The sequence below is a fragment of the Vidua macroura genome, chromosome 38 (genome assembly GCF_024509145.1).
Source record: "Vidua macroura isolate BioBank_ID:100142 chromosome 38, ASM2450914v1, whole genome shotgun sequence".
Classification (NCBI taxonomy): domain Eukaryota; kingdom Metazoa; phylum Chordata; class Aves; order Passeriformes; family Viduidae; genus Vidua; species Vidua macroura.
Genome location: NC_071608.1, coordinates 778,262 through 799,574, shown reverse-complemented (window position 1 = coordinate 799,574; position 21,313 = coordinate 778,262). Strand labels below are relative to the sequence as shown.

Genomic DNA, 21,313 nt, shown 5'->3' with positions numbered 1-21,313 from the left:
ATATGATTGTTAGATGTAATGCTTGCTTAGTAATTAGATACAATTATTGTTTAATTGTAACAAGAGTCATCAGAGATTGTGGCTGGTGTGGTGGTGTGGGGTGTCCCCTAAATCATAAACTGGTCTGGGCTTAAATGTCACTCATTTCCACCCCACTTCCATAGGCAGGGATACCTTCCACAAGTCCATCACTTCTGTTCTTCCAAAAAGTTGTTTCTCCTGTGCTCCTGGCCGCAGCCCAGGTGCTCAGAGATAGACACACACTGTCCTTTGTTCTATTTCCTCAAGATGAAACACATCACCCCAGGTTTCTGAAGCAACTTTTAATTGGAGATAAGAGTAAACAACAGTATAAAATGGTAACAACTTGAGAAGTTTCCAAAGTTCTGCTCCTGATTGACCATTCCATTGCCCCCAAGTACCAGTGAGTAAAAAAAAAAAAAGAGAAGCAAAGCCCACAGCGTGGCTGCTCTTCCAGCCCTGGGTTCCTCCACAGCTCTAACATCAGAGCAGGAACAATCACTTGTCTCAGAGTACAGGACCAAAACATCTCATTTTTTGGAGAGTTAATCCCAGCCTACCAGTTCTGATCCTCCCTCCGATCCCAGCTTAGCCAACTGAATCCAGTAGGTCTAGAGAAATCTTCAAAACCACAATTTGCAACAGGAAGAAAACAATTTTAAATGCCTGGATTATGCTGGTTGTCTCAGGGGCAATAAACCACCCCCCCCCCACCCCCTTGCAGAAGGCTTTGGTCAAGACTTCAGAGGGGTTTGCAGCGCCAAAAGAGGCAGTAGATGCTGGCCTGGTCCCTGGTGACAGCAGAGATGATCAGCTGGGACCTCCCCAGCACCTTGGAGCAAGGCAGAGCAGTGGTTCTGAGTTAGTACAGTTCAAAGCTCCGCTGGGAGCAGAGTCTCTGCCTCACCCAGGGCAGCTGGGACATGGAACCTGCGTTCTCTGTGCTCTGAAGTGGCTTCTGGAGTGCATCAAGAGCTGCTGCACCTGCCGGGAGTGAACCGTCACTGAGCAGCACCAAACCCTGCGGTCCAAACCTGCTCTGCCTCGTGTTGATCCCAGTAAAAGCCAGTTTGTCACAAACAAAGACACCTCTGCAAATACCAACAGGACTCAGGGGTGTTTTCTTGTACTTTTGAAGTACAAAATGGCTTAAAGTGTAATCTGCAGCTTTGTTTTTGCCCCGGTCGTTGGCTTCATCCCTTGTGCTGTGCAAAGCCTCTGACTGGTCAGGGTTGTGCCCATTTCAGGTCTGCTGGAGGTTTCTGGGGAAGGGGTTTTTGATTAAAGATCACTTGGAAATGTGGAGCTCAACACAACTAGATATTGAAAGAGAAGTTCGTGTTTGCTCAAGGCCAGCCCAGGGCCTTACTCCTCTCCTGTCCACTGGCCACTGGCCACGTGGCCGTTCAGGCGGTTGGAACCGTTACTGGAAGTGCTAAAAATTCCTTTTGTGCTGTTGGAAGTCACATCCTCCTCCTCGGAGCTGCTCTCCACGTCACTGCGGTCATCTTTGGATACCTAAACATTGCCAATGGAATTGGGGAGTGGGAGAGAAGGGGAGTTGAAAAATTGACAGAAACCAGCAGTTAGAAGGTTGTGTCCGCGCGATGAACCACGTTCATTCACATCTACTGCCTACATTTGAGTCCGGCTCGGTTCAAGCTCCCAAGGAGCCTGTCACCACATTAGGAACAAGATACAGACACTGAAAAAGACAATTTGGAAAGATGAGCTCCATTTTCCAAATATTCTGTGTATCTGTGAAAGCACTTCACTCTTGTTCTCACCAGATCAGATGATATTACAGATCTGGCATTGTTCTTGTCTTCCAAGGGCTCCTCTCTGGGTCAGTTAAAGGCCGTTTTTCTAAATTATTTGTTTTGAATCAAAAATTTCTCATGTCACGATCACAAGTGAGTCTGACAACGAAAAACCAGGAATGTGTCAGTTTGAGAGAGAACATTTTGTCCTACAGGGAGCAGCTTTGCTATTTTAAAAATTAACCAGCTTTATTTATCACATCACTGCTCCAACAAAGCACCTCCATTCTCACAGCCTGTGCCTCATCTGGGAGATCCCATTTAGGAGCAGGAGCCTGTTTGGACAGGGGATGGAGAACAAAGGCAGTGTCTGATTCAGCAAACACCCGCTCAGAACAGGAGGAGCCTCAGCCCAGGGATCCAGATCTGCTTACAGAGCATGCCTTAGTTCAGAGACTGGCTGCAAATCCAGCTCATGGGATTTTGAACCCTCCCAGGAGTGTGGTGCCAGCTGCTCCAAGTGCCACAGCAGGGCAGCCCTGCAGAGCCAGAAGGGGAAGGGAAGAGCCCATAAACCCAGCCCCAGCTGCAAACACACACCTTGGGTGGTGATAGGTGCCAGAGCCAAACCTCCCCAGAGCGAGCTGGACCTGGAGAGCAGCCCCTGCTCTGCCCAAGGCAGCTCCTCACTCTCCTCACTCCCCTCCATCTCCAGCCTCAGTAACTCCACATGCCAGCTCTCTGGATTGCAGCTTTCCAAGGATTCCAGGATTTCACTCTGCTCTCTTGGAGTCAGAGTTAGGGCTCTGCAGCAGCAGGAAGTGGTTGAACTCCAGGAAGATCTGGCTGGAAGCCAGGTGAAGTTAATGATCTCCAGCAGCTTTTTGGATGTCCTGGCTTTTGCCTGTTGCCAGAACTTTTGCTATCTTTCCCCGATCTCCTGCTATATTGGAAGTTCAAAGGGTCACTGGAAGGAAGCAGAAATCCTTGGACATTTTTTCTGTTCCTGGGGGAGAAGTGACTGTTTCACTCCTTTTCACTAAAAGGAGTAAATTCCTCCTGCCCTCTCCCCCTCAGTGCGGTGCTGATGAGGAGCAAAGACAGAAATTGGAGTGTGTGGGTGTGTAAAAGCACAAAGTGAAGGTTGTGCAGGCAGGTAACAGCAGGTGAGAACAGACCTCAGGACACTGCTCTGACCTTTGGAAAAAATAGTATTTTAGCACTCTGTCAGGACCAGGGAGAGAAGGAGAAGGCACCAAAGCCCCAAGACCAGGGCTCTGCTTTTGTCTTGGCCTTGACACAGACGTGTTTCAGCGAACAAACAGAAACACAGGTCACACTTACATGCACAGGGTGAAACTGTCCAGCTCCAATCTGGCACAGAGAAAAGGAGAAAAGAATGAAGAAGACAGAGCTTAGAGTCCTTTCTCTGGCTAGGTCACCTGGACAGGAGAGAACCAAGGAAAGGGAAAAGGTGTAGAACTCAGGATACAGAAACAGCTGCAGAGAATGAAAATCAGGCATTTGTAGTAGCAGCTGTGGGGAACAGATGAAGAGCTTGTACCCTGAAACCTACTTGCCCCCAGAGTCAACCAGAATATTTATATTTTTCAAGGCCACGTTCCATGTGTAGGGACAGCTAAAGTCAAACACAAAATAATGCAGAGCTGTCAGAGAAACTCAGATCAGAGTATCAATATCTGATAGGAAAAAGTATTTGTGCTACTAAATCAGCTTTTTTGCTGGTTTCATAGAATCATGGAATGGTTTGGGTCAGAAGGACCTTAAAGCTCACCTTGTTCCACCCCTTGCCATGGACAGGGACACCTTCCACTGTCCCAGGTTGCTCCAAGCCCTGTCCAGCCTGGATGATCTTTTAAGGTCTGTTCCAACCCAGGCCATTCTGTGATTTTTGACAACCAGCAAACTCGACTTCATCGCTGGGAACCCTTTCCTTGAGTGCTGGAGCTCAGTGCCTGCACTGGCAGACAGAAGCCAGTGAAGAAGCACAATCCCCAGCACATCCCAAGGACCAGCTGAAGTTGGGAAACATCCTGTATATTCATCCTGTTGTCCAGAAGAGAGCCTGCTACCACCTTAAACTCCAGAGTGCACAACAAGAATGTCATAATCCCCATTTTAGGACATTTGAATGTACTGGAAAATGGAGTTATTCCCCTGCATGCCAAGGAGAGACTCCCTGCCTTTGAACACACCTGGGAACTCACAAGTGCAGAGCAATTAAAGTAAAAAACCACCATTTTTGTGAACTCTTGACAAAAGTCCCTTAAGAACCAACACCAGCCCTCATTGAAAAGCCCAATTTCTTGTGATTCCTTAATGGGGCTTGTAGGAAAGAGGACCCAGAAGCCTCCCTCAGCCTTACCTTGCCCCTCACCAGGGCCTTGGAGGCCGTGCGGATGATGAGGTAAGACCAGATGACATGCAAGACCTGTAAGGTCACCAGGAGCCCGTTGAATAGCCACCAGGAAGGGTAGGGACCAATCAACTCCCAGCTTTCAAACAAGGTTGTGTTCAAAATCCTTAAAGAGATCCAGAAACACATTTTAGATCAGCTGTGCTCAGCTCTGACTGGAGGTGCCAGGCCAGATGCACAACAATTTGTGTCTCACTGAGCATCTGCTGCTCTGCTCCTGCCAGAGTCAGGAGACTGAGTAAAGCTCATTAGAAGCATTTGAACCGAGCAACAAAACAGAACATGCGAATGTGCTGCAATTTGGTTATACACACAGATCTGCTGCCAATTTTCTTCTCCAAAGCACAAGCATTTATTTATAACAACTTCAGAGGAAGTGATGTCAGGCTGCTCTGGTCACCAAAACAACCATTAACACCTTCCTGCTTGGGCAGCTTTCACCCAGATTCAAAGATCAAAAATCATATCAAAAACAGTGTGGGCACAGGAGCAGGGCAGGGATTGTCCCTCTGTGCTGGGCACTGTGAGGCTGTGTCCAGTTCTGGGCCCTCACAGCAAGGGAGATATTGAGGGGCTGGAGTGTGTCCAGAGCTGGAACAGCTGGGGAAATGGAGGCTCATGAGGGACCTTCTGGCTCTGCACAACTCCCTGACAGGAGGAGGCAGCTGGGAGGGGTGTCAGGCTCTGCTCCCAGGCAACAACAGGACAAGAGGGATGTGCCAAGGATGGTTCACGTTGGACATTAGGAGGAATTTCTTCATGGAAAGGGTGGCGAGGCATTGGAAGGTGCTGCCCAGGGAGGTGGTGGAGTCCCCATCTCTGGAAGTGCCTAAGGAACAACTGGACATGGCACTCACGGCTCTGGGGATCAGTCACAGGCTGGACTCAGTGGTCTTGGAGGGCTTTTCCAATCTCAAAGATTCTGGGATCGGGAAGGAATTTTGTCCCCAGAAGGCCTCTCTCCCTTCCTGGGTGCTCTTCTCTTCCCTCAGAGTTTTATAGATTCCTCTGGGCAGGCTGGAAGACTCAAAACTGCTTTATGGCCCAAGCTTTGTGTTTCTTTCATTACTGTTTTGCTGTTCTTGTTGCTGGGAGTTATTGCCAGTCCTTCAGCAATTTAATAAACACTTTAGATTTTATGATGCAGAGAGGTATGGAGAGACCTTTAACAACCACATTAATTTCACACAGCTTTTAACATCTCACAAGAAAAGCAAAACAAGCCCTTCAAACAAGAACCAAAATCCCCCAAAAGGGAGCTCCAGAAGTATTTAACTCATAGCAGGTTTCTGAAAGAATTAAATGCAATTCCAGAGATCTGCTGACGTTTTACATTACTAATTAGGGAAGGGAATACACGTGCAGTGAAACAGCACAGGGTCTGCAGTGCTGCTGCAGCTTGCCAGATTCCTCTACAAAGCTGAGGAGTGGCATTACAGCCAGTGGAAAACACATTAAAGATTTAAAGGATGCTGAGCACTGGTGTGAGGTAAGAGCATCCCCTCATGACAGACAGCAGCTGCTAAAGCAACTCTCTAGTTTGTCCCTGGAAGGAGCCTATGAAGAAATAGGAATTATAGGTCTTTCTTCATCCAGAGTCCTTTGATACCTTTACTGGAAAGTAAGCAAGAGCTTTAACTGCAACCCTGATCCTAAAGTGAAAGGATTGTTGCTGCCTACCAGGCACCCAAAAAGAATGGGAATGCCAGGTGTTCATCGCCTAGGAAATCAATGCAGGCAGTAAAACGGTGTAACCAAATTGTCACCACACACAATAAATGGACAACAGCTCATTAACCAAAGCACTGCTCCAGGTCTGACCTACTGAGGTGAGAGGGAATCTCATTATGGGATGATTCTCTCTAAGCCATTTATCCAGGGTTTTACCCCCCAAGAAACCTCAGACCTATTTCAGGCTCTGAATAGTCACGACACAAAGACAGGACTGAAGTGTCATTAAGAATCAGAAACTGCAGTGATGACTAAGCCAAACACAAACAAAAATGACCTCATGAGACTGTGCCTCACTTGTAATTATTTCTAGAACTTCTTCAGAGAAGCAGAGGATCCTTCAAGCCCCTCAGAGCAGATTCTGTCTGACTCTGTCATCACTGCAGCAGGGGAGGGGCAGCTGTGAATGGGATTCTGGACTCTTCTTCCAGTCCCTCAGCTGACTGGGGAGAGATTTCTTCATGTGCCTACTCAAACCTCCCGCCCCAAACAGCACTTGGGCCATGTCTGCTTCAGGCTGCCTCAAGGGACAGCTGGAATGCTTGGGAAAAGTCTAAAACAAAGGCTCTGCTGAAAGGACTGGGAGAACAACCAAGACCTCTCAGCTCCAGGTGCTTACCAGAAAGGGTAAATGCCCAGCCGGGTCACGATGAACACAACCCCAAAGAGCATGAAGAAAGCATCACACAGACGTTGGTACTTGGCATAATTGGCCAGTTTTGCAGCCTACAAGAGACAATAAACATGCAAATATAATTTCCTTTGTGTACTTCTGTAATTAACTGGCTGGAAAGCTGCAAAAAAACTCTCAGTCACATTTGTACAGTTTGGAACAAAGAGGGATTATTATATTGTATAGTATTTTTATACTGTTATTTATATGGTCCTACAAGAATAATGGGAGAGACTATTTACAAGGGCCTGGAGTGACAGGACAAGGGGGAATGGCTTCAAACTGTCAGAGGATACAATCACCCTGTCAGAGGGTAGTGAGGCCCTGGTGGTATAGGTTACCCAGAGAAGCTGTGTCTGCCCCATCCCTTGAAGTGTCCAAGGTCAGGCTGGATGGGACTTGGAGCAACCTGGGATAGTGGAATTGGATGATCTTTAAGGTTCCTTCCAACCCAAACCATTCCATGGTTTTGTGACTCTCAGCACCCAAGCAATTTGGAGGAAAAGCTGACAAGGCAGGATCAGCAGCACAAATTTCATGGCACATTTAAAGCAGTTCATCAAGAACGGGGATGTCAGCTTGTTCCCCTGAGATCACACCAGCATTAGGGATGCAAAGATTTGAAAGGAAATTCACCTCCAAGAGGAAATCTGAAGCATCATGAAGGCACAGCACCAGAGTTCCAACCCGTACCATGTTATTCATGTACGAGAATGTGATGAGTCCAATTGTGGCCAAGTGATGGACGAACATGATCAAGAAGTCCTGGAAACAGGAAAACCAGGAATGAAGATTCTTTGGTTGTCACACAAATGAAGAAGTTTGGAAGAGCCACCTAACTGAGTCACTGGGGTCACAGGATTCCTTCGCTTCAGGCTCTGACTCCACAGCAACTGTAGCTCATCACACTCCCACCATATCCACAAAAGCTTCCAGAAAGATCTCTCAGCTTTGGTGCTGCTGAAGTCAGAGCTCAGCCTGCTCAGGGATCAGCACAGTCTCTCTGGCACACACACAACTGTACCTGCAGACCCCACAGATATGATTCAGAGGACAAGATGACCCTTATTTTTAATCTCCTTCTGGTTTCTCAGACACACTGAAGTCCCCTCAGCTCCTGGGACACATTTAAGTGCTGTTACTGCTGTGCAGTGACCAAACCCTGCCAGGGCAGAGCAGGCACAGAACACCAGGTAAACTCAGCAGGAAGAATAAAAAATGTTTACAATGCACAATATTCAGGGCTGGTCTGCACTTCAGCCCCTGGCTCCCTGTACCTCACCCTGCTGCCGTGGGGAATGTCATCCACTTGTTAGAAGTCAAAATGAAACATTACAAACACAGTCCCAAAAGTTGTTCATCACTCCCTGTCTGCAGCTCCACCGTATCCCATAGTGCCCCACCTGCTAATATTTCAGCACAGAAAAAAGCCTGGGTAAACTTGGTTTTTAACAGCCAGTGCAAAAATTGGGATAAGTTGCTGCTTTGCAGCTCATGTAAAGGAAGCAATAAGCCAGGATTTACTGGGGACTGTTCTCCAACAGCCACAATAACCAAATCCTGGAATGCAGCATGACAGAATTAGATTTGAGCAACTGCAACCACTCATCATCTGCTCCTCACACAGATGAGAAATTCCTTTCAAAACCCAATTTATAATTTCCTTAGCATTTGCCATTTCCTCAGCAGCTTCAGCAAGCTACTGCTTTGAGCAGCTCATTTTCTTGCAAGCCTTCCAGTTAAATCTATTTTTAGGCAATGATTTGTTAACTTTTGATTGGGAGGTATTGAGTGAAGCTGTTTTGTCCCCTGGAAGGTGAAAGGAACTCAAGGTTACACCAGGTCAGCCTTGCTCCTCCCTTTTTCTCAGGGCTCACAAAGGTGTAAATGAGGAAGAAAACAAAATTATCACTACATTTTGGCTGTTCTGGCCAGGCACACTCCTATTTTTTGTTAGTCCTACCTATTGTTATTGATTTTATTAAAGCTAGTGAGTGCTAAATGCAATTCTGGTTCATCTCACCTTCCGTTTAATGTCTGTAAACTGAGAAAACATGAGGGACCAGTAGAAGGCCAGCTCCAAGATATAGTAATAATAAAGCCTGGATGTTAGAGGCTGGAAAACAGACACAGATAGAACAGTTACAAGAAAAAAAGAATTCAAAATTTACATTAAAATCACTTGTTTCCTTCCTCCTTTTCCATCCTGCTTTGTTGCTCCAGAATTGCTGAGGCATAAGTTAAATCATTCAGGTTTAATAAAAACAAGCTTAAGCAATAGGCATCTTACTCCAGGCTTACTCACACAAATATAATTGTGTGTTTGAGCCTTTCTTCCAAAGGAGTAAATTCCCTTGTCAATATTTATAGCTCCTGCTGAAGCCTCTTGGAGTAGGAAAACCAGGTTCTGGAACAGACTGTTGGCCTCTATACAGTAAATAAATAAATTACCACTATGATTTTATGCCTTTTTCTCCCACTTTTAATAATCTCAGCAGCAAATAAACAAAGTGACTGAGTCAGATGTATCTGAGAAAACCCTGCTGTTGCCAAACCTAACCAGGATATAAAGGCAAAAAGAGTAAATGGCAGAGTTTTAATCCAGTATCAATAACAAAAATAAAAACTGAAATTGTTCAAAAAGTTGGAATTTAGGAAGTGTTTCTCTCATACCTGGAAAGGGTAGTTGTACCAGCACTGTCGTGTGTCCCAAAACCAGGGTGCCTAAAGGGAATAGGTAGGTTTTTATTATATATAAATAAGAAGTTATATAAAACCCCAGTTTGTACTGGGTGTTTTCCTCCCCAGTCACCTGACACTATAGTACTGCCTCACTGAAATTTTACCTTCATTCTGCCATTCAAACTACATTTACTCTAAGAAACCCTAGTGATTTAAAGTCTAATTTGTGCTGTCAATGTGAGTTCTGCTGCAATGGAAACTTCTAGAATAATCATACAGCTCTAATAATAATACAGACCCAAGGAGGTGAATTTGTATCCCTCCAAGAGGGAAAGAGAAAAAAAGGAGCAGTTCTCCATAGTAAAGAAAATCCAAAACTCACCTTTTTTTCCCCAGCATTCTGGGATAACACATCAAATAATTTTCTATTATCTCCAAAATGACAGATCTGTACAGAAGCTTCCCTATAGTGTAAACAAGGTCTTTAACAGAACCCCCAGGATCCCAAATCAGGGATCATTCAACTGCAACCACACAGAACAACGTGGGTGACAGAGCAACTCACCGTCCAGAGAAACCTGATTCCATAAAAAAATATACTGAAATAAAATGTAAATCTCCACCTGGAAAAATAAGTAAAAAATAAACTTAGGACACAGAATCAGCTTTTGGTTAGCATTTGTAAAATTAATTAATTGGGAAAACCCCCAAATTTGACATCTGAAAAGCCTTCACCTACCTTCATTTCTAAACATTTCAGGTAACATAAACCTACTGAAGAGTTTTCACATCACACATGAGTTTGCATCAACAGTTAGGTTTGAAACTCAGGGTGAACATACATCATTCATATGCTTTAAGAGACAACAAGATAACAACAAGCAAAGCTGTTGTCACCAAGAGGTATCCTAATGTATGTATTTTTCCCTCTTACCTTGTGGCTTTAGGTAGAAAAAACCATACTGGGGGAAGAATTGAAAGTTACTGGAAAGGAAAGAAACCAGCAGAGGAGAAACAAGTCAGGAAAAAATACTGAGGTTCTACTGCACTACAGAGAAAACTGCAGGAGCTTGGATGGAACGGGGAACAAGGAATGGGCTGAAGAGAGAAGAAAAGGAAGCCAAGGAGTGTCTGTGACTGGGAAAGCCAGAAGGTGGGAATGGGAACAAGCTCTGGGCAGGAATAGGGCTGTGCAGAAGCATCCTAGGGGATTTACAGCCAGTGTGGGCATGAGGACACATGGACAGGGACACACAGACAGGGACAAAGAGAGACAGGGACATGCAGACAGGGACACATGGACAGGGACACAGACACAAAGAGAGACAGGGACACACAAAGAGAGACAGGGACATGCAGACAGGGACATGGACACACAAAGAGAGACGGGGACATGCAGACAGGGACACAGGGACACACAAAGAGAGACAGGGACACACAAAGAGAGACAGGGACACACAAAGAGAGACAGGGACATGGACACAAAGAGAGACAGGGACACATGGACAGGGACACACAGACATGGACAGACACATGGACAGATATAGACACGGACACATGGACACACAGACATGGACATGGACACTCAGATGTGCACACACAGACACACAGAAGCGGACACAGACGGGGACACACAGACACTCTCAAGTGCCATGAAGGACCTGGCCCAGTGTCTAAAGCCACCCAGCACTGACTCCTGTACCCCATTCTGGTCTCTCAGGCATGCCCACAAAGTATTTTAGAATTCTAAAACCTCCTTTAACTGCCCTCGTTTGCTTTACAGGAATTTTGACCGTGGTCTGGCAGAGCAGCTGCCCCCAGGCCCAGCTAGAGCTTTAAGATGAAGCCCCTCTGCACAAACATACATGCTCTCACAAAATTTAGTGAGGGTGGTGGGTTTGTCCTGGTTCCTCCGATGCCGAAACCAGCGCTGGATCTTTTGGACATCCCAGTCCAGCTGCTTGGACAAGCCTTCTAACCTTTTTCCATCTGGAGACTGAAGGAAAATGAAAAGATGTCATTTCTCCCACTCCTCAAGCTACTTTCAGTCCTGCACTATGACAGAAATAATGCACAGATAACAAAAAACACACCAGGAAGGAACCACAGACTCTGCAAGCAAGAACCCATTGCCACAAATGGTTGTTCAGGTTTAACCCTCACAAGCGACTAATTACTTAATTACTCAGAATGGTTTTGGTTGAGCATTTCTTCACCTATTTCTTCAGTTGACAGCACATTAAGACAAAGAACGTGACTTTTCTGTCTATTAATTTGGGGGGAGGAGGTGTTGAAGTGTCCTGTCCTACCTGTTAAAGCTGCACATCAATTCAAACACCCCAGAACTCAGGAGCAAAGCTAAAGATGTTTAAGGTTTGCTACTCACAGCAAGGACAGGGAAACTTTCAAGTTAGAGTTGGTTTAACACAGTAGATATTTGTATATTCCATAAGGGCACTGTAGAAATTGTGTTATTTCTGTTATCAAAGTTTATAAATTAAAATATATTTGAAGACTGAAGTACTTCCATGACAAATATAGATATAATATATCCCTGTTCTCCACCTGTCAGAATGAACACAAATGGATTTATCAAAGTGAACCAAACCTGGTAGCTCCCTCTATAATGGCCCAGGAGTGAGATAATTCAGACCAGCTCTGCCAGGGAGCTCTAACACTGAAAGATGATAAACACATTTTACTATCTGAGTTACATATCAACCACAAAAGCTATGCAGAATGTTGATTTAATAAAAAAATCATCAGTTTGCTCAGCTGAAAACCAAAATCAGAGTAATTTGATTTTCAGTGTTGAGACCATGACTGTCCTGTCAATCCATCACACATCTCTCAGCACCTTCCTGGGGTTTAATGGTTGGGAAAGCACCTGCCTTCAAGGGGAATTCAGAGCTCCCAGCTCAGAGCAGCAGGGAAATCCTTCCCCCGCACCAGGGCCACCCCCAGCCTGACCCTCCAAACCCAACAGCAGCCACAGCACACTGGGACAGTTAAAAGTTTCACAAGCCAGACAAATTCCACACAGCCTGTGACCTCCTGGATTTTCTAAACATTAATTTCAAGGACATCCCTTGCATTAACATTCTCCCAACAAAGGGCATCAGATTCTGGGGATTCTTCAGTTCACACATCATTCCAAATGCCTCAAACTTTAATCTTCTCACAAGGCAAGTTTTTTGAGGTTTTTGTAGAATTTCCCTTTATCTACTCCAGTAGATGAGGTTCAACATCACCAAACCTCAACAGAAAACCTTCCATTTCGTTATCTTTAATGAAAATCTATTGCACTTATTCAATGTTGGATAAAATGCAGTGGGATTCTGTAATTCTGTAGTGCTGTAGGCTTGTGAGCTTAAGGGAAAGAAGGAAACAACCCAAAGAAACACCTCCTGCCACCATTGAATGTCCTGACCTTCACCAAGACATCCTTCACTGACTGAACACCTCCCTGAATAATCCCCTTCCACTGACAACTGCTGTCCAAATTTACAGTTAATGGCAAAAATGAGAGGAAGACATTCACAATAAAACCAATAAAATCAGAAAAGGAACTGAGCTCCAGAAAAAGAGGAACACTTTCCCAATAAAAGTGGAAGATGCTGGGAAATCTCTTATTAAACCAAGAATCCCCACTGTACAACTTGGACCAAAGGCAGGGAACTAAAGGAAGCTCAGGCCTGTCTATCAGGGGAACATTTGTATCCCAAAGAAGATTCTTCTGTGCACAAAGCCATGGCTCAGCCATACAGGGAATTTACTTTGCTACCAGAAGGACATGCCAGAGGCAAAATAAAACCAGAATGAGCCCACATGTGGATGCAGAGTGTGAAATGTGCATCTCAATCCAGAAAAGAGGAAGCAAGAGCCCCCCCCCCCCCCCAGACACTTCCAGGCTTCCATTCCCTTTGGAATGGAGGTGGAATTTGAAACATGACTCACCTTAGTGATGGATGTAAACACCTTCTCTAAAATTGCATTGGGCTGGGCTCTGTGAGGTCCACTGTCCTGAATGCCAAGGTTTATGGCACATGGCTTGGCAATAAACCTGCAAGAATTGCCCAGAAAGAGCTGGATTACAACAAGATATTTATTTCCTTCCTCTGCCTGAATCACAAGGACCTGGATTTGTTGCCAGCTGTAAAACCTGGTGAAAAATCTTTTGAAATCTCCATTCCACCGCTTCCCAGGTGAAGAAATTTCTTTTATTAGTCCATATGGTAACTTCAGACAGCACATACTGTGCACACCAGGATGAAAAATTAAATCTTAATGCCCTTGGCTTGTAAGGATCTGAATGTGCTCCCAGGGAGATTCTCATTCCTCAGCAATAAAACAACAGACTGATAGCAGTCTGCTGTGAACAGAAATGCTGGAGATGAAGCCCTAAAACAAAGCATTTTGTTTCCAAAATAGGCCTTGATGTCACATAGCTCAGAAAAAAAGGGAAGTTCAAGTGACACAGCTCTCAGAAGTAACTTTTTTTTTTTGTGGGAGGAAAAAGAAAGTGGCTTGTTTCCTTCAGGACAGACAGGAAGATGCAAGTTCCCCAGTCTGAAAGATCCCTGATCTCAGGATCTCATCTATCCCATGTGCTCTGTGTATTCCAAACTGATTTAACTCTTCCTGGATTTTATAGCACAGACTCTGGAAACAAGCCTGGGTTTGCAACTAAAACAAATATAAACAGGTTTAAAATGACCACGTTTGTGTCAGAATGGGCTCAGGGTTCCAAGGGAAATGTCTGCATTACCTGACATATGAATTGTTCCTCTCCTGTTGGTGGGCAAAAGGGGGGGGGGGGTTAAAGGAGAAAAATTTAGTATCTTTTAATCAGTTATTTTAAGGAAGAACCTGTTTCTCAAACTGATTTTGAAAAGGACACAACGTTTGAACCGTTAAAACCATTTTGCTTTCACAGAGATTGTTTCAGAGAGAGCTAAACTGAAATTACACATATTTAGGAGCCTCCCAGTGCCACCAAGCAGAAAATGCTGCTTTTTCCAACCACAATTTTTACAATTTCTCCTTGTGTTTAAAAGGAAAGACTAAAATTCAGGAGAATCATGGCTCTAAGTCCACCAACAATAATTATTCTCAGGAATACTCACTCAGTGCTTCAGGAACAAATATCTGTGGCTGTGTTTAAGAACAGTCCCAGGTCATGGAGTTTTCCCTTGAGGAATTAGAGATCAGCTTGTGACTGATCCCAAATGAATCAGTCACCCAGCTCTCAGAAAACACTAAACAAATTATAGACACTGTGGGCTCAGGCTTCCCTGTCTGCCCCAGTTCTTCCTATGTCTCTACCCAGGATCCCTCAGGTTGAAAAATCCCTCCAGGATTATCGAGTCCAAGCTGCGCCTGATCCCCTCCCTGTCCCCAGGCCAGAGTGCCACTTCCTTGGACACCTCCAGGTTTGGGGACCCCAAACCTCCCTGGGCAGCCCCTTCCAAGGCCTGACCACCTCTTCCATGAAGAAATTCCTCCTGATGCTCAACCTGACCCCTCTGTCAGGGAGTGGTGCAGAGCCAAAAGGTCCCCCCTGAGCCTCCTCTTCTCCAGGCTGAGCCCCTTTCCCAGCTCCCTCAACCTCTCCTTGTGCTCCAGACCCTTCCCAGCTCTGCTCCTGTCTCTGGACATGCTAAACTACATTTCAATGCCCACAGGTAAAAAAAAAAAAAAAAAAAAAAAAGGAAGGAGTGATTTCCTTTGAGCTTGGCTCCAAAGGCTCACAGCTTCCGCCATAATCCAGACCACCACCCAGAAATCATGTCCTGATGTTATGAAACATTTGGCAAGACCCCCACAAAAATGTAAAAAATATCAAGTATTAAATGGCTTTATACTCTGCTTTCCTACAGGATATACCACAAGTGCAGCACAGAAGTTCACACGTGAACTTGCAGGTAGAATATGAAGTGAGTGGTCAATCCCCTGCTCAGACAGGAAAATCCCAAGCTGACCTGCTACTTAGGTAAACTCACACTTCAAACTGCTGTGGCACTTTGGTCCCAGAGTAGGTTTTCAGATGTGTTTTGCACTGAATCTCACAGTGACAAAGTTCTGCACAACCCCCAAAATAGGAAAAAATACTGCCCAGAAGCAGAATTTCCATTCTTGGGGATATTCAAACTGAACTGAACTCCACAGGCAACCTGAGTTGCCTGAACACTGGCCTTGCTTTGAGGAGAGAATTGGATGAGGTGGCTTTGAAAGGTCCCTTTTAATCTAAATGGTTTTATGATTTTATAGAAATCTCAATGGCAACAAACTATACCCAAGGTCAACTTACTGCCACACCTTCCAGCAAGAAATTCTCATCGCATAAACACTTGTACTAAACCTTTATCAACAGGGATCAGCTCACACCCCAGCCTACCCAGCCACCTCTTTGACACTAGTTGTTAACACACACTGATTTTAAAACCAATTTTCAAGTCCACAGACTGGTATTTAGAACAAATAGTTCTCAGACATGTTGTGCTTCACAAAAAGGCAGAATCTTTATGAACATTCCAATTTGGCTGGTGACTTCCTACCACAGCTCTTAAAGGAAGAACAATCTCCAAAGTGAGATTTATTGAATATGCACTCTTTGAGTTTGTATTTCCATAATCTCTCAATTTTGCCGTGTTAAGATTTAACCACCTCATTCCATAATAGACCTGATTAAGTAACATCTCAAATCACCTTTTTCAAAAGGATAACCAAGGATAAAAAATATAAAGCCAAATTTATGGGCAGAAGTCTTTGCTGACTGGACAAAAATCCTCACCCTCTCACTTCCCACTGTCTTTATCTTCCTCTATGAGTCCTGCCTCGCCCCTACAGTCATAAACTGCCCACAGACAGACAAACTAATGATTATTTTGTCAATGTCATGATGTAAAAGGTAGTTTTTAGAAGAATTCTAAGTAACAGAAATGTGTCAGTGTTGTAGCACAAAGCTCTTCCTCACACTGAGGAGCTACAAAAGGAGAGAAAAGAAGCAGCTCAACCAAAAGAGCTGCACGAGTAATTCACATTCTGAGTCACCAAGTCCAACTGTGAAATGTGTGTCAAAAGAGACATTTGACACAATCAAAGTCTGAATTGGAATAAATGCACCACAGGAGTTTATTGAGACAAAGCTGAACTTTTATGACATGTTCAAAGTGGCTGGAAGAAACAGAAAGGAGTTTATTCAAAGATATGTACTTTTAAAATAAACACACTTGAAACTGCCTGAGATGGGCTGTGACAATCTGCTTTCACTTTGGGACACCATTGAGACACAGCTGAGATCAGGAACAACCCCCTCAGGAACCAGACCTTGGCCTCTGGGCTTTGTTCTGCAGGCTCAGGAGTTAAATCATCATTTGACTCCACCCTAAATTAACACCACAAAAGAAATTTCATAAACCAGGGAGACATTATCAGGACAAAGTAAATGCTGCCTGGAGTACTGTGCCATCAGGTATAGTGCATCTTCCCCAACTCCAGGAAAAGAGAATATTCTGCACCTCATCCCCAGACTGACACCTGGATTAGAAACCTCCCTACAATATTCTTTTCATTGCGTCTCACAACCTCCTTTCCTTATGTCCTGGCAAGTACCAAGGTTTGGCCAGGAGCAGTAGCACACCAAGCTGAGATGGCATTTGGGCAGTGCCACGTGTGTTCCTGGGTTCTCTGCACTGCTTTTCTGAAGCATTTTTTTTCCTAAGGGCAGAAAGACAGCATGGAGAAAACAGAGCCTCTCAAGTTTCTCACCTCTCTGCTGACCTGCTTCATTTTCCTCCATATTTGCCATCTTTTTACTTCATCCCAACCACCTCTTCTTAATTTCTGAAAGCTCAGGAAAATTCACAGTTCTTAAAGAAAATCCAAAGAAAAAAACCCAACTCAATTCCCACTCATTTTAGTCCTGCCGCCTTTTTCATGCTTAGAAATACTTATGGAATACTGGAATGGTTTGGGTTGGAAAGGTCCTTAAAGCTCACTCAGTCCCACTCCCTGCCATGGGCAGAGACACTTTCCACTAATCCAGACTGCTCCAATCCATCCAACCTGTCCAATTTCTGCCTTTTCAAGGCAAAAATTTAAAATTAAATCAATGTTTAATGAACTACCTGCACAGCAATACAGGGTGTCTTGGTCCATTTCACCTAAGGGTTTCCTAAGTAAGCCGCTTTACTAATTAATATCTGTGCCACCCACACACTGCGTGTGGCTCTGGCAGATCCACACCACACACGGATCTACCTCTGCCCCAGGGCTGAGTTCACGTGTTTATGGATGCCCAGGTAAATGAGGAATCCCGTATTACACCTGTTTATGGGCAGAGATGAAGATCCGCACTCACATCCATCGTGCCTGAGACGAGGGAGAGCCACCAAGTATTTAATAATGCATGAGGCCATGTGAACGAGCCCTATTTCCTCATCCAGGAACTCAGGGAAAGTACAATAAAGTACACACGGAAGCCAAGAGCAGCAGTAGCCGCCAGCTCTGTCCGTCACCCCAGCGAGGTTCTCCTGGGTAGGAGCAGGAGTAAAAGTGAATTCCTATATAAATCATGAGATTTTTCTTGGCACTACCTCAGCACCGCCGGAATGGAGGGGCCTCTCGTTATCCAGACCCAGGGCAGTGGAGCCCCACGGGCTTGTGCATGTCGCGACAAATACGACTCCCGCGACAGATTCCCGGGATTACACAATGTCCCTTTTCCACGCACCAAGGGCCTGGCGGAGGCCCCGAAGGGCGCGGGGAGCCCCTGCCGACCCCCACCCCCGGGCCCGGTCCGGTCCGGTCCGGTCCGGCCCGGCCCGGCCCGGCGCTCATAGACCCCGCCGTCCCGGGGGCGGCCCCGCGCTCACCTCTCGAAGAGCAGCCGCACGGTGAAGATGCCGAGCGCCAGCGGGAAGGCGGACAGGACGTGAGCGGCCCGCGGGTACTGCAGCCCGCTGCCCGGCGGGCCCGGCTCGCCGGCCAGGTCCGCCCACGTTACGTTGTGTGGGAGCCAGAACCGCTCGTTCCAGAACCAGGCCCGCAGCGCCGCCGCCGCGGCCGCCGCCATCTTCCGCCTGCCGCCGCCGCGCTCGGGCGGCCGCCACAGACACGGGGGCGCGGCCGAGCGCCAGCCCCGCCCCGCTCATCACGGCAGCAGCCAATCGGGTGGCAGCCCCTGCCTCGAGGGCGCGGTTCTTGGGGAGGCCGCGCCCCTCATCGACCCCGGCCCGGCCCTGCCGCCGCCGCCACACGGGCGGGCGCCAGTGATACGGCCGGGCGGGGCTGGAGGAGGCCGCGCCTCTCACCGCCCGGCCACGGCCCGTAAGGGGCGGGCTTGGAATACACCGCCCCTCTCTTTTACATCACCGTTCCCCTTATTGCATCGCCTGCCACAGGCGGTGCGGAGCTGGGAGGAGGCCGCGCCCTTTATCGCTTCGCACCGCCCCTCCCGCCGACCGCAGTTCTGGCGGTCGCCACAGCCACCAAACGAGGCCAAAACGAGGTCCTGGTGCTCACCGCCACATCTCATCCCGCCCCTCACTGCAGCCGCCGCTCACGGGGGCGAGGCCGTTGCTCACTGAGGCTTCCGCCGGGCCCCTCGCGGGCGGCCCGTTACTTGGGAGCATGCGCAGTGCGGCGCCCCCGGTCTCCAGCCCGTGCGGCGCGCGGGCTCGTGAGGGAGGAGATCGCGCACGCCCCCCTCCCCCCCCGCAGCGCTCCCTCAGGGAATGGAACCGTAGTGATATGAAAAAAAAAGTCACAGAACCACTGAGTCACACAGCCAGAGCAAAAAAATGACAGAGCCACAGGGTCACAGAATATACTGAGTTGAAAGAGAGCCACGAGGATCATCAAAGTCCGACTCCTGGCCCTGCTCAGGACACCCCAGCAATTCCGCCATGTCACGGCCGTGATGTTGATGCTTCACACGCTGCTGAGCCCTCGCGGTTTCCACAAGCAGAGACGGCTTTTAACTGGTAAAAGTCCTCCAGGCAGCAAGACAGGGCAGCAAACGATCCATTGTTAGCGTAATGTCTCTTTTGGCACCTGTCCAGTGGAGAATAGATTAAATGGCCCATTAAGCACTCAAATGCTATGATAACTAATAGATTCAAGGATAGAGTGATTTATGATTTAGTCACCTTTTCTTTTTTTTTAATCAATGACTTTATTTAGAAGTACCCAATGTACTAATCTCTCCTTGAAGGTGTTCCAGTTGGATGCGGGCCCCTGTATGTCGGAGACTCACAAATGCCTCAGATTTAACTAGAATTAATGTTTTTCTGATTAAAGTCTCTGAGAAGTGCAGCGAGTATTGCTTCAGTATCACGTAACTGGGAAGACACAGTAAAATTCAATTGTGTTTCCTTAGAAACAAGCAGTTGGCATATTCCATAAATCCAAGTCCACGACAAATGGTCTTCCCTCCCTTTTCAAATAGCACAATTTCCAGTCAGAGAGATCTCTGGTTGCTTAGCAATTTGAGGAAATCTGATACTAAATGGATTTTGTTGGAACAGAGAAAGGTGACAGAAAGCAGCTTGGGTTTGCACATCAGGTTTTTTAGTTTTTCCTCTGTACAAAGCAAGCCTTACTTCTCCATTTAAAAGAAAGGAAAACAAGCAGTAGGTTGTGGAACTGCTAACACCTTCTAACTAGGAAGCAGGCTTTTCCCTTCTTCTCAATATCCATGTCATACGCATTTCCTCATGCTGCTGCAGAACGTTCACTGCATTGCTTCGGGCTCTTATCCCACTCTCTCCCAACCAAACCCATCTCAGGCTCAAGTGACAATAACTTACCCTCAGTTGTCCTCAGCTGCCCTTGAGAGCCACCTGGAGCCAGAAATAGAAGTGAAAAATCCCTGCATGTCCTTATTCCTTTTGCCAGCCCTGTTCTAATCCCTCTTCAATCTGAGAGCAGAAACTGTTCATTTGAGTCGAGCAGCAAACCACGGACACACAGTGTCACCTAGTGGGGCACCCGAGCCAGCCCGGGCTGGCTTCCAGTGGGAGCACCGGGAATTCACCCATCTTTTCCCTCCAGTTTTACAGATGGAGAGCAGTCCTGAAAAGAAGGGTTTTAGGAGCTGGACATGCCCCAGGAAACCCCCGAGCCTGGGCTGAGTCCCCAGCATGGAAAGCAGAGGAGGGGGGGATCTGCTCCTCTGCCCTGCTCAGGTGAGACCCCACCTGCACAGCTGGCCCCAGCCCTGGGGCCCAGCACAGGGAGGATGTGGAGTTGCAGGAGAGAGTCCAGGGGAGGCACCAGGAGGATCAGAGGGATGGAGCAGCTCTGCTGTAAGGAAATGCTGGGAGAATTGGGATTGTTCAGGCTGGAAAAGAGATTATTTGAGTTGACCTCATTGTGGCCTTCCAGTCCCTGAAGCAGCTGCAAGAAAGATGGAGAGAGACCTGGAGTGCCTAGATGGACTAGATCATAAGCCTAGGGGCCGTGGCTTTCAACTGCCACAGGGCAAGGTTAGAGGGGATTTTGGGAAGGGATTCCTCCCTTTTCCCTGTGAAAGGAAAGTGGCCAGCCCAGGTTCCTGATGTCAGTTTGCAGGGTGCCCTTGGGACTGTCAGGGCAGCACAGGTTTGAGGTGGGGGCAGCTTGGATCTGGGACATAACCTTCATTTTTTGGATTTTTTGGAGGCGGCCGGCCACTCAGGGCCACAGGCCCCTGGAGACAAAGACCGGCCCTTTTCCCTGGGAAAGAAAAGTGGCCAGCCCAGGTGCCTGATGTCTGTTTGTAGTGTTATAAATGAAAAATGATCCAGCCGAATTAAAAAAAAAAAAAAAAAAAAAAGTTATTTTAGCAGTAGAGATCTAACTTAGCCAGCCACAAGGAAAAGGACAGTGCTGAGCCCGGGATCGGCGCTGGGTGCGAGACACAGAAGTCAGCCTCAGCAGAGGTTTCCCTCTATGCTCCCACACCACCATCCTGGTACAAGCGATTTTTATAGGGAAAATTTTGCCTGAAGCCAGGATTTCGGCATT

General features: G+C 46.7%; 1 protein-coding gene across 3 annotated transcripts; it reads right to left on the bottom strand.

Annotated features, from left to right (window-relative positions):
- Positions 1-308: 308 nt before the first annotated feature.
- CERS5 (ceramide synthase 5) lies at positions 309-18,447 on the bottom strand. 3 transcript variants are annotated; one of them, XM_054002254.1, is made up of 11 exons: positions 18,181-18,447; positions 13,262-13,367; positions 11,170-11,300; positions 9,870-9,927; positions 9,296-9,346; positions 8,646-8,738; positions 7,259-7,387; positions 6,569-6,675; positions 4,168-4,324; positions 3,126-3,155; positions 309-1,539 (listed from the first exon to the last, which is right to left on the bottom strand). In XM_054002254.1, exons 1-11 carry the CDS (start codon positions 18,378-18,380, stop codon positions 1,387-1,389), a joined length of 1,215 nt encoding a protein of 404 aa, XP_053858229.1. In that variant the 5' UTR covers positions 18,381-18,447; the 3' UTR covers positions 309-1,386. The 3 variants fall into 3 exon arrangements, 2 of the variants coding, with proteins under 2 accessions (XP_053858229.1, XP_053858228.1); XR_008441071.1 differs by having other exon boundaries at positions 1,450-1,539; positions 3,126-3,223; XM_054002253.1 differs by lacking the exon at positions 3,126-3,155 and having other exon boundaries at positions 18,181-18,381.
- Between the last annotated feature and the right edge of the window lie 2,866 nt (positions 18,448-21,313).